Raw genomic sequence first — 13,845 nt, 5'->3', positions numbered from 1 at the left:
GGATGTCAATTTGAATATTCTTTTGCACAAATATGAGAAGAACAAAGGGTGTTGGCAATTTTCACCAAAGTGCTGAGCTAAAACCAGGAAACTATTTTACCAAAGGTGTGAGTTTCTTAGAGAAAACTGGATGCTGCGTTTAAGAGAAACTCAGCAATACTTCTTTGAACACTGCCTGTGTTTTGGGAATGGTTGTTTTCTGAGCTCTGACCTCTCCCCTTCCGCCCTCAGGTCCCCCTCCTCTGAAATCCCCATTTGGAAAGACCCACTTGACCAGCCTGCATGCGTTTCACAGATTGTCAGCACTTGCCAGCTCACTACCCCTCCTCCACAATGTTGTTTCAGTGGAAAAATCAAAATAACTTGAGGTCAAAATTTTACAAGATTGTCGAAAACGCCCCATTAGGATGGTAAAATAGTATGCTTGCATTGCGGAAATGAAGTTCTAATTGGTGTCAGTTATAAACTGAGACAGAGGGACGTCATGAACAAGAGGTCACCGAGATCTTGAGTCAGTTATTCAGTTACTTAACAGAGTTTTCTAAAACCAGCAATGTATACCAGCACCATGCAAGTCTCCACAAACAGATAGGACATGAACAATACATAAGGAATGTGAGCTATTTTTAATAGGGCACAGACTCCTCCAAAATATGACTAATGCAAGATTAATACAGGGTAGCAGCCTCCAAGCCTCATCCAATCATTAAAAATAGTCAGCATTGACGGGGGGCAGTGGCTTACGCCTGTAATCCCAGCACTTTGGGAGGCCGAGGCGGGTGGATCACGAGGTCAGAAGATCGAGACCATCCTGGCTAACACGGTGAAACCCCGTCTCTACTAAAAGTATAAAAAATTAGCCGGGTGTGGTGGTGGGTGCCTGTAGTCCCAGCTACTCGAGAGGCTGAGGCAGGAGAATGGTGTGAACCCGGGAGGCGGAGCTTGCAGTGAGCCGAGATCACGCCACTGCACTCCAGCCTGGGTGACAGAATGAGACTCCCTCTCAAAAAAAAAAAAGTAGCCAGCACTCCTAATCTATGGGTACTTATTTATAAAGTATATACATATACAACAGCACATAATACATTATGAACATTATCAAAGATGTAAAAATAAAAATTACATAAGAATGAGATAAAAAGAAATGTAAATCGGAGTTCTAGTATTTTCTCCTACACCCCTGTGGTTTCTGCATCCTACTTGGGAGATAACTGCTCTAGAGACAAGATTGGCTCAGTCTCTGTGGCTTTTAGAGGAACATCTCAGCATAACACATACTTTAATAATTTTCGTTGTTTTTTTGTTTTTGTTTTGTTTTGTTTTTATGTAGGCTGGTCTGTGGTTTACAGGAGATGAAGATATAAAAATTCCAGACAATCCTCTTGAACCCCTGCCATTTAATAGGCAGGAGCATCTTATAGAGGTAATTACTGAGATCTTCAAAAAATGTGGCATTAAAGCACTAACCATTTTCTTTGTGTTTTCTTCCACTTGTGTAACTTGCTTTGGACTGCGCGCCTGCCCCTCAGTTCCTCTGCTGTCTTTCCAAAGTGCAGACCTTAGTGCTCACTGAGGAGTCAGTGTAGAGAAGCTCGGGGGAGGAGGCAGCGGCCAGAATATCACAGCCTTACTGTTAATTCTCTGTGAACCTGGACAATTCCATGGCCTCTCAGGATTCACCTTCCTCATCTGTCAAATAAGCTAAGTTAACACATTTGTCTCTGAGTTTCCTTCCAATTCTAAAAGCTTAGGATAAAATTTGTCATTTTACCTATGTCCATTTCTCTTTGATTTTGACTAATACAGCAAGGGTTTGCCTATAGCGTTGCCCATGGCCCATCAGAGCTTGCTGCTCTCAATATTATTATTATCCTCAATAATAGCATTTTATGAGCCTCTATTTCTGAGGCCACAATGAAAAGCCAGACCTTAAAAATCTCAATGCCACTCTATCCTCAGTAAGACATGAAAAAAACTGAATGGTAGATTTAGACATCACAGTGAGCTCTGTATAATATATGGATTGTTCAATTTCTAGCCATTAGTTCCAAATTGCAGTACAAAATTGAGCAGTACTCCAGTTGTAGCCATAAATGGAGCAATTTCCTTCAATTGGATGCATATTTTTTGAGCACCTCTGCTAGATGCTAGCAGGAGAGCAGGTAAGATAAAGGGTCAGAGAGTTACCAAAAAAGCCCAAGATATAAGGTTGGCAGTTGCAGGGGCAGTATTTTGTGTGTTGTTATTTTTAATGTGAAACTGGAGGACTGAAAACCAATTATCCTGGAGAGTTTTGGAATGGTCTCTATATGCTTTTGTGAACAAATCTGCCATCAACATAAACAGGTTCTTTATTAGTTGGAAGCAACTGGCACTTTGAATATTATGCCAAGTGCAAAGTACTTTCATTGTCAGCCAGAAGTTTTTAGAGATGTCAATCAAAGGCAGAATCTTTGAGCTGCTCACCTGGCAGTGAAACAGAAAAGGACCTTTTAGTACTTTTGGAGCAGGTGGCTCCCACCTGCTGCTCGAAGATTACAGGGAAGAAAGGAACAAAGTCAGCAGCAGAGGCAGGACTGTGGAGGCTGAGCAAAAAGTGTTGTTATGGAACAAAAGATAGCTGACAGGGATGTGTGTGATGTCCGTATGACAGAAAAGGTGAAAGGAGTGGTGTTTTCCATACTCCCCATGGGTGTCTGTGATACTCAATGCTCAGAAGTTACATAAATTTCAGTGTTCTTACACTGGGATAGAAGCACAGATTTCACTGTTTACAGGCTGTGAGGTATCCACGGCATGACCCAACCTCTCTGCGCCTTGCTTTCTTATCCCTCTCTGGTGGGGCTGTTGTGCAGAGGGAGTTCATGTGTGTGGTACTCTTAGAACAGCGAGTGCCATTTCAGTCAATGGCAACCTATCCTTCCAGTTGCTCAGGTCAAAAACCCAGGAGTCATCCCAGTTCCTCTCTTCTCTCAAACTCCACATCCAATACCTTAGGAAATCCTGATAGTTCTACCTTCAAAACGCGTAAATCCCGAATGAGACCACTTCTTCCCAGCCCTATTGCTATCACCTGGAACAAGCCACAATCAACTTCACCTAGATGGCTGCAACGGCCTCATGATAGGCCTCCCTGATTATGCTTTGTCTTCACCCAGTTTGCAGATCAAATCACAGCAGCCCGCGCTCAAAACTTCCGTGACTCTGTGTTTTACTCAGAGGAAAGGCCCAAACCCTTCTGTGTCCCACCAGGCCTTGTGTGTTCTGATCCTGTTGCCTCTTTCATTTCACCTCCTGCCATGATCCCTTTGCCCATTCTGGCTCAGTCACACTGAACCTGCTCATTGTTGATCAAACATGCAAGGCCTGCCCCGACCTTGGGAGTTCGGCCTCAGCAGCCCCTTTGTCTGTCATGCTCTTCCCCTGGATGTCTTCCCCAGCTAACTCCCTGCCCTCTTCCACGTCATTGGTCAAACTTCACCTCAATCTTGCTGTCTAGCCCCTCCCCACTCTTCACTCTCAATTCCCCTTTCCTTGACCTGCTCTTTTTTCTGTGGTTTCATAATCACCACATAGTTTACTTATTTTATTTATTCTTTTATCCTCTTCTTTTTTTTTCAGGCTGAGTGCAGTGGCAAGATCTCAGCTCACTGCAACCTCCGCCTCCCAGGTTGAAGCAATTCTCCTGCCTCAGCCTCCCGAGTAGCTGGGATTACAGGCGCCCACCACCACACCTGGCTAATTTTTGTACTTTTTGTAGAGATGGGGTTTTGCTATGTTGGCCAGAGTGGTCTCCAACTCCTGGCTTCAAGTGATCTGCCTGCCTCGGTCTCCCAAAGTGCTGGGATTACAGACATGAGCCACCACGCCTGGACTCTCTCATTTCTTTGAGACATTATTTAAATTTTTGTTGGATTTTCCAAATATCAGAAATTATTTTTCCACCTGTTAACTTCATTTATGCCTAGTTAAAACTATTCATAGTTGTAAGGGTTTTTGGTAACAAATAACCTGGTGGAAATACCCTCTGACTCTCGGAACTTGCTTCTCAAAGTATGGGCCAGAACCAGCAACATTAGAAGTACCTGGAACCTTGCTAGATGTGCAGAACCTTAGATGGCCCAGCACCATATACTTAATCAGAATTCACATTTTGAAAACGTTCTCCAGGTCATAAATATACATTTGTGAAGAGCTGGAAGGTAGCAGTCTCCCCAGACAGCGCTGCTTATGTGCCTAGGTGTGGCCTATGTGTTCCAGGGTTTGGGCCTCTGCTTTGGAGGGCCCCAGAGGATATTTGACTCCCAAGCGCTAACTCCTCATGCTGTCAAATGCACAAGACACTGTGTCAATGTCAGCTCGGGTATGCAGAGTGAGAAAACTGCTGATTTGATATTTGGTGTTTAGTACACTCTCTGCCTGGATGTGAAGCCAACTAGGGTCAGTAGCTTGAGTATGAAATCCAGAAGAGGTGAACCAGTTTGACGACTTTTTAATAGCTAGAATCCCAGTGGCTTTAGGCATCATTTTCTTTCCCTCCTTTCACTCCCCACAGAGACCGATGGACCAGAAGCCTCATATTTAGGGCCAGGGCCTAGTTTGTCCAGAGAATGCTAAGGACAGATAGATGGGTCCTTGGGCTTGTGACTCTCTTTTTCTATTTAATGTACAGCCCCCAACTACCCTTAATTAGTACATCATTTCCTACATATGTTAGTAGCATTAATTAGCACAACATTTCTTTTACAATATTTCAGGGCCTTGCTTTTACTGCTTTTCTTCTTAACATTCATACCTTTCATTTTATGTTAGCTTTACTAATTCAACCCTCAGAAGGTAACCTTATTCCAAAGCTCCTGGGGGGATTCTTCATTGCCGTGACTAACTATTGACTACGAGAGTGCACCCATTTTATCTTTGGAATTCTTTTTGTGTGCAGTTTTTCTTTAGGCTATTTGCTGACTATGAGAAGGATCCACCCCAACTTGACTACACACAGATGCTGCTTTACTTTGCTTGCCACCCAGACACCGTGGAAGGAGTCTACAGGGCCCTCAGTGTGGCTGTTGGGACTCATGTCTTCCAACAAGTTGAAGCTTCCACTCCAAATGCAGAAAAGGTAATTGCATTCCAGAAATAGACTAACTATAGAGCCTGGAGGGGATGCCTGAAGACCCTAAACTGGCAACAAGGACTCTGTTCTTTTCATCTCCATATTTTCCTAGGTGTGTAATATGATGCTTTACACATACTAGGTCTTCAACAAAGCCTTACTCAATTGGATTAAGACCTGGGGACCCGACTGCCATCCACCATGTCTGTAGTAAAATCAAAATTTGTTCAAAGTGTCTTGGTGGAGTCAAACTTTACTCTGTAAAGGATGGCCTTTATTTGGCGTGAGTGCTGATCCTGATAAATCAAACAGAAATGGGTATCAACCCTATCCATTTGGGATTCTGTGTAGAAACGATAGATGAAACAAGTTCAGGTCTATATGCACGCCACATATATGTGGCTTGGTAGTGTTTCAGGCCAAAGCCCGGCCACTGGAAATCTGCATTTCATATCACCTGTGTCCAAGGACAAAGAAGCTTAATATCCGATTAAGATGCCACCTCACCTTCCCCTTGAGATCTCTAAGGCATTGGCATTCCCTGGCTTTTGGGATGGGATAGTCTCCAGCAGGGTGCTAGGTAATGTGCTTGCTAGGTGCCCATTTATTCTTGACATGGCTTTTGGTTCTGTTCTTTGGGAGCCAGAGCAGTGGCTCCATCTGATGGGATGCTTGTTTCTATTTTTCCTTTGTAGAAACAGAGGGGAAAAGATTGCCACCCAGTCCAGACTCCTCAGATGTTCTAGACACAAACTTCTGTCTTTTTCACACATACTTGTGAAAATATGAAGTAGAAGTAGTCTGAAAGGAATGGGAGGTTCCTGTAACTGTATTCATGGGAGGGAAGAGAGAAACTCTTAAATGCCACTTTAAAGTTTGGCCCTGAGCATGTGAACAGAAAGATTTCCTTCCCATTCCACCAGAGCCAGAGTGAGGCCAGATACATATCTAGTGAGCTAACAACTCTTCAAACCAGTGTGCTGTAAATACTGGTTCAACACACAGTGGCAGAAAGTTCAGCCAGGAGTGTGTATTTCCATTCAAGAATGCTGCCTTCTTTGACAGTAGAACCTCAGTTTAAAAGTCTCCCAAATAAGGGGCTGGGTGTAGTGGCTCCCACCTGTAATCTCAGCACTTTGGGAGGCCAAGGCAGGTGGATCACCTGAGGTCAGGAGTTCAAGACCAACCTGACCAATATGGTGAAACCCCATCTCTACTAAAAATACAACATTACTTGGGTGTGGTGGTGTGTGCCTGTAGTCCCAGGTACTCGAGAGACTGAGACTGGAGAATTATTTGAACCTGGGAGGCAGAGGTTGCAGTGAGCAAAGATTGCGCCACTGCTCTCCAGCCTGGGTGACAGAGCAAGACTCCATCTCAAAAAAAATAAATAAATAAGTTTCCCAAATAAGTGAGGAGTTAGGTATGATGTGCATTCACGGGCCCTGAATTTGCCACTTTCCCAGAGATGTTTCTGTATCTCCCTGTAGATGGGAGTTCCCTAAACTAACTCTGAATCTGTGATCTAAGCCCAGATCACAGCATGCTGTGCGATCTCATTAATGTCTGTCTTCCCTCACCTCAAATGATGTCAGACCCGCAGCTATATGTTCCCATGGTGCACCCTGCTTCCCCTATGAGATACTCCTCACCTGGCAATGACTTCCTTGAGATCTGCTTCTCTCTAGACTCTAAGCATCCTGTGGACAGGGAGTTTGGTGGACAGGAGGCATCTGTTTTGTTATGCATCCCTAAACTTGAGGCAAGGCCTGGTACAGAGCTCAGTAAACATTGCATTAATTAATTGATCAATTAATTAGTTCATTCACTTTGTAAACTATGCTTTTTACATGGCCCCTTGAGGAACACAAAAGAAGCCAAACTTGCTCTCCTGAAGGGACTCTAATTGGCCTCATTCATACAGAAAAGAATGAATGATGCCCCAAACAGGGAGGGAGCATGGAATAAAAGACAGATTAACAGAAGGCCTTGCCAGCCAGAAGAGGTGTGGATGTCCTCTCCTTTCCTGCCTCTCTTCTTTACTCTTGTTACGCTCTCCACCCTTCATCTCATCTCAAAGGATCTGAGGCCTCCCCATTATCCAAGGCCTACGGCAATGCCACATCTTTCACCCTGACAACACTGAGCACTCTCGCAGCAAGGCCCAGGCTATAACCAGAACTTCCCTGGCAGGGCGGAGCACCCTCACACACACACATTCACTGCTTCCACAAACATTTATTGAGCACCTGCCTGTGCTGGGGACCACTCTTGGTTCGGGGGTATGGCAGTGAACAAAAATTATTCCAGGCAGGAGGAAGACAGGCAATAAACAAATAAGCAAAATAGAGACTACATCGAACGGTGATAAATTCTATGGGGAAAAAAAAGAATGTGGGGGAAAATACAGGCATTGGAATAGGGGTGGCAATGTTCATTAGGGTGGCCAGAGAAGGCCTCTCTGTGAAGAGACATATAAACAGAGGCATGGAGAAGGTGAGGGAGAGAGCCTTGCAGGTCTCTGGGGCACGAGCACTTGAAGTGAGGACAACAGTGAGTGCAAAAGCCCCTCAGTGCAGTCATGACTGGTGTGTTTCAAGAAGTAGGACTAGCCAGCAGAACTGGAGAGGACCAGGCTGGAGGAGAGTAATAAGGAAGGGAAGTGAGAGGGAGAGGACCCTGAGGGCCACTGCAGGGACGTTAGTTTTAACTCTGTGCAGGATGAGAAGTCATTGGAAGAGTGCAGTCACCCGGCTTCACTAAGGCAGGATCTCTCTGTGTTGAGGAGAGACTATAGCGGGCAAAGGAGGGAAATAAAGAGACCTAGGTCTTCAGGCAGGGGACCACTTATCTATTTATTTCTACCACTAAATGGTTCCTGCCTTGAGTTTGGGACACCTCGTTACCCATCGTCATGTCCTCTGAAGTAGCTGCCACATAGCCAGTGCTTGATTAGTATTTGTGAACACGGCCAGGAAAGAAGGGAAGAAGGAAGAGAGGGACAGTGAAATGAATGGAGTTTAGTCTAGTCTCCATGGTAGAGAGGAGGAAAGCAGACATTCCAGGCAGGCAGAGGCAACAGCAGACTCCAGGAGGCTGCGATGAGCATGAAAGGCCAGGAAAAAGGAAGCCTGTGCTAGAGCTGTTGCCATAGCAACAGACAGATGTCTCTGAGGCTGGCAGCCAGGCTAGCTAGCACAGGAAGGCGCTTAATGCCTTCCATCCCTGAGTGCTGCATTCACCGTATGCTAGTGTTCCCACCCAGGAAGCAGCTCTCCTTGAGTGCTGTTCTCAAGAGCTCCTTTTAAATCCAAAGACGCCGTGGAGGCACTGAACCAAGAACACTGCACTGCAGAGATTAAGCTAGTGGGTGGGAGGTGGAGCCAGGATGGAGCACAGGGCTCTCTCTCACACACAGGCCTGTTCCTGACTTGTAGTGAACCCTAGGGGCATTTGGAGCACAGGAGCCACCCACCTCCCTCATTCTCACTCACTCCTCATCCTGCTGTCTCCAACTGTGGCACTGCATTTCTGTGCCATTTCCACTGTGTTCCAGTTTCCTGGGCAACCCTGACCCAGGAAGCCATAATGCTCAGAAATAACACCTCCAGCAGATTCATATTCACTCCCAAGCCATTCAATCAGATCTCTGCTTTTGCTTTCCACACAAACAACTGGAAATCTCCCCAGCGTTTCATTCTTCTTTACTCTATTTCTGCTATTCATGCTGATTTTATTCAATGCAGCTCAGGCCTTCTGTTTAAAGCCACAGCTTCTTGGGTAATTTAAAAGAAATTTAAGAGCAAGGCATTCATCAGTCATGCACTAGTCTAGGTGGATCTTTAAATAAATGACATTTGGGAAAATGGTTCCTTCTGCCACCTGTGTGGCATGGGGTTAGTAAATTGTGAGCTTGAATCTCTCACGTTGCAAAAGTCTTGTAAAAACATCTTGGCAAGGAATGTTTGAGGCCCTGGGGTAGAAAACACATACATTTCTATGCCCTTCTGCTCTTTGAGGCTTTGCCCACATTAGTCCAAGAACAGACCTCTGTGCTGCCATCCGAGATGTGGGACTGAGCTGATTGAATGATAGAAATGCATGGTCAGGAAGACACACAGGTAGCACTCTGGGGACATATTTGTTGGGAGTCCTGAGAGTTAGCCAAGTGTGACATAGTGCTTGACAGCACCACAATCTGTTCCCCTGCTTAGATAATAATGTGACTTCTGTAGATCTTTGATACCACTGATAATTGCTCATTCAAAAGTACTGGCTTTTCTCCTAATTGGCCTCTCTGGTTTTGTTCCTGCACCCATATTCAACATCACCAGCTTTCAGAGACTTTGTTGGAGATAACCACCGCCTCTTGCACACATTTCCCTCCCTGCAGGACCATGCCAACGTCTTCAGTTTGATCTCAGTCTCTCTCTCTTCCTTCCCCTCCCACTGAGCCACTAAGCCTGTTCTGTACCAACCACCTAGAGAGCAAAAATAGCAAACATGTGAAAAGCATCCTCTGACACTAATAAGTTAAGGATTACTCACTCTGACATTTCAGATGTTTACATTGCTACCTCTTAAATTTTTTAAAAAATCATTTATTCCATTATGCTTACATCAGGACTTTGGAATCATTTATTCCATTATGCTTACATCAGGCCTTTGGAAAGTAAGCTTCTCCCTAATTATGGAAAGAGTTACGGAGAGGCCAGGTTCCTTCTTTGCTTAAGTTTGATATCATCTGCTCATCTAAGCAGCTAGTCGTTTGCTTGCCCACAGCTATGTTGGGTATGTTCTATCTTGGGTACACAGAACCTATGCTACACTCTGAATAGAAATTTATTCATCCTGGACTCACTCAGAAAGATGTTTTACATCACAACTATGTTCATTTCACTATACTGTTTCGTTGCCCTGGAAAATTATTGATGGGTAGCCAATGCAATAATCCCCAGGATTCCTGGGTAGAAATGCTAAAGCTGATTTCACTTTTCTGCCATGTAGCATTTCCAATTGTTTAACATGGACAAAAGCCTGGAGGAAAATTATATAAATATGTATGATTTTGATTCCAAAATTTTGATTCCGAAATTTTCCCTCTCTGTCTTTTTTTTCTCTCTTTTTATTTTCAAGCTTTTTTCAAGCTTAAATTTAAGCTTTTTTCAAGCTTAAATTCCCAACTTAACAATGGATATAGAGACCCAACTTAGGCAAAGTGACCACACAGAGCTATAGCAAATGTAACCTGCCTTCATTACACTGCCCACTGTCCCTCCAAATTTTTTATAGGGACATGTGACTACCAGAGGCTTAATTTTATGCTGCATCATAATTCTTCCATACATGACATTTACATGACTATTTAGAAAGAGCTTGCGCAATCTATAGACTTAATACTTCTACTGAATTAAATATTTACAGCATCGGCACCCTCCTAAATTCGCATTTTTTTCTTCTTTGGAATAAAGGAGATCAGATCTCAGATATTCTGTGATATCTGGCTAGCCAAAATGCCAAAATGCTGCTTTTTCTCTTGGCAAATTATCAAATATTGAAGCATACATACATACACACATGTATACACACACACATACACACAAATTTACTATAGAGAATGTAAGAAGCACAAAGCAAAGGAAATTGTCTATTCTACTATCCAGAAGTCACCACTGTTAACTCTTTAATGTGTTTGCTTTCCATTTTCATCAATAGTATAGATATATAAGCAAAGTATCCTACTGCATGTATTACTTTGTTTTCTGCTTTCTTTTTGCATTTATCCTATCCTAAGTGTTTTCTTGTGTTATTAAGAATTCTGCTAAACCATCATTTTTCATGGCAGTGTAATATTCCATTGCAGAAATAGAGTTCATATTACCATTCCCCCATTTTTAGGAATCTTAGGTTTTCTATGTTTGCTGTAACACTGAATGAACAGCCATATACAAAAGTATTTGTGCAAATGAATATTTCTTCAGGATCAATTCCTAGTCCTGTAACTGCTGGGTCAATGGTAGGATACATAAGAAGAATATATACATTCAGGCTTTTGATACATAAGAAATCGAAACAATTTACTCCTCACCATATTAATGAGTGCCTGAGTTCATAGCTTTTGGCCAAATTTCAAAGAGCAGCAGTAAAAATCTCAACCTGATTTTGTATACTGTATTTGTTTTCTATTTTGCCTTCTGAGTGTTTAGTTGGGATATCCTCCAGTGTCCAAAGAAATGTTTCTGAAGCTCTTAGAATCTGTCAAGCTAGAGCAATTGACTTGCCTTAGCCTCTCAATTGCAATCAATTTCAAAAGCAAATCTCATTTAACATCTATATACATGTGTATATCTATATCTATTACAGATGTAGAAGTACCTGGCAGTGTAGTCAGCCCAAGAATGTATGAAGATGTGTAGGACACACCCCACACTATACAAGCTTCTATACACTACAAGTAAAACTGGTCTTGAATTTTGACATTGTGATTTTCAAGACAGTTAGCGTATTGTCTTCTAGACTGGCTAGCTAGTTTGTGGTAGGCTCTGTCATTCATGAAAAGTGTGTGATTATGAAATTGGTATATTCTAAAAGTCTCTATTGGTGGGAAAAACTTCAGGTTGACTTCATGTTCTCTTCATTTAACTTTGCAGACCTCCTCAACTGATGCAAGTCCAGCTGAGGAATTCCCTGAACCTGAGGAAAATGCTGCAAAAGAAGAAAGGAAATTAAAAGACAACAGGGAGGAAAGGGAACAGAAGGATGAAGAAATCCCTGAAAATGCAAACAATGAAAAGATATCCATGGAAACATTACTCAAAGTGTTCAAAGGGGGAAGTGAAGCACAGGACTCTAACAGATTTGCCAGCCACCTAAAGATAGAGAACATTTATGCAGAGGTTGGTTAGATTATTTTGTAAAAAGTTGGCCTCAATTCTGAGCATATTTTTATTGAACTGCTCTCAAAATAGATCATTGTATAGAAATTATACAGAATCTCTTTAGTAAATACAGCTATTTTTTAACAGCTGCTGGATTGTAAGGTCGATTGACTTCATTTTCTTCTTCTTTAAAGGGCTTCATAAAAACATTTCAAGACCTAGGTGCCAAGAACCTGGAGCCAATTGAAGTTGCTGTTCTCTTGAAGCATCCTTTTATTCAAGACCTGATTTCAAATTATTCAGACTATAAGTTTCCTGTGAGTATTACCCCAAAGTGCTCTAATGTGGTTGGGCTCCGGTTCAGGACATGCTATGATGTTTCTAAATGTGAGCTGGCATGGAAGAGAAAGAAACTGGACTATGCCAGGCCAGGCCAGGCCAGAATCTGGAGAAGCTAAGCTGGTAATCATACCAGGCCAGAAAAGTCAGCCTGAAATATCCACAGGGCAGCAAGCTTAGGCACAGTTGATAGGTGGTAGTTAAAACTGGGTGGGTGACAGTGTTAGGATTGTCACTGTAGCTGTGTAGTGACCCTAGCCTGTGATTGAAGAGTTTGGAGAATAAGATTCCTCCTGCCAAAAAGAGCTAACCAAGACCATGATCTCCAGCCAAGTGCTGACATATTCATTGCACTCTAATCACTCATGGTACACATCCTCTCTGTAGTGGAAATGATAGTGTGTGCAAAAGGTTGGGCACCACTTCCATCAGGAAAACAGTGTGCAAGATGGAGAAACTAAGGACAAACCCCAGAGAAACTGGACAAACCCAGCAGAAGAAAGGAAGAACTGCAACTCAGAAATCACATAACCACCAAGCAGGTCTGGACCACATGTGCTAAATGTGCATCCACTAAGGCGAGTCCCGGGCCTTTAACAGCAGGGGCTAAGGAGGGCAGAGGCTGACACCAACTCCCTTTCATACTGTGGGACTACATTCCTCTCAGATACCAGTTTAACATGAAGTCTCCCTGTTTGGCTCCTGTGAGTTCTATATTGAACTACAAAGGGTTTGCTGAGTTGAAAATAAAAGCACTTTCACTTTTGTAAAGTATAGATTGTGTATCTTGACTTCTCAATGATAACAAGTTACATTTTGCTGTTTTCTTCCTATACCCACAAATGAAATTCTTCAGACTTAAATATCTTTCTGTGTGCCTAAATGTTTTTGTTCTAATTGCTGATTCTTTAAAATATTAAATTATTAATATTAAAATTAATTGTATTGCCTGCATTAGTATAACTGAAGTTGATTTCTAACAAGCTAGCAGCTGTTTAGACAAAAAGCCTATGCAATAATGAAATATGATTATAGCATTTAAGAACACAGGCTCTGGACTCAGGTCATGGGACTGAATCTCAGGTCTACCCCTCAGTAGCTCCCTGACCTTAACTTTTTCTTAATCCTGGCTTTCTCATCTGTTAAATGGGGATGAGACATTCATATTGAAAGGGTGATGGTGAGGATTAAGTGAGGTCGTGCATGTAAAGCACTTGGCATGGTATCTGACACAGGGGAAGGGCTACAGAAATGATGGCTGTTAGGGGTACTATTCAATATTGATCACCTACTACTGAGACCCATGTCATAAGCGTCCATTGGAGAGAGAAAATTGAGTACATAATTTGGTCACTGCTCTAAAAAAAATTAACTCCTTTTTGCAAGATAATTTTTATATGCGGGAATCGCAAGAAAATGATGTAAGTTAAACCAACCAAGTGCGAAATTATAGGAATTCAATACATGATATTTTCGTGCTGGAAGCATGGAGGGAGTCTACCTAAGAAGGAATAA

The 13,845-nt window shown here is 42.8% G+C and overlaps 1 protein-coding gene across 5 annotated transcripts in view; it reads left to right on the top strand.

Moving 5' to 3' along the window:
• Positions 1–13,845, top strand: part of SPEF2 (sperm flagellar 2) — a 188,132-nt gene that overhangs the window by 169,459 nt on the left and 4,828 nt on the right. For 3 of the 5 annotated variants that reach the window (XM_073014804.1, XM_073014803.1, XM_073014802.1), the window contains exons 33-36: positions 1,331–1,423; positions 4,940–5,119; positions 11,764–12,009; positions 12,186–12,308. In XM_073014804.1, coding sequence (XP_072870905.1) covers positions 1,331–1,423; positions 4,940–5,119; positions 11,764–12,009; positions 12,186–12,308 — 642 coding nt within the window. Of the gene's footprint in view, positions 1–1,330; positions 1,424–4,939; positions 5,120–11,763; positions 12,010–12,185; positions 12,794–13,845 lie in introns of those variants that run through there. The other 2 variants (XM_073014801.1, XM_007961354.3) reach the window with 1 other exon arrangement.

The sequence above is a fragment of the Chlorocebus sabaeus genome, chromosome 4 (genome assembly GCF_047675955.1).
Source record: "Chlorocebus sabaeus isolate Y175 chromosome 4, mChlSab1.0.hap1, whole genome shotgun sequence".
Classification (NCBI taxonomy): domain Eukaryota; kingdom Metazoa; phylum Chordata; class Mammalia; order Primates; family Cercopithecidae; genus Chlorocebus; species Chlorocebus sabaeus.
Note: the sequence above shows the minus strand (reverse complement) of the source record. Positions and strands in the feature narration are given on the sequence as shown.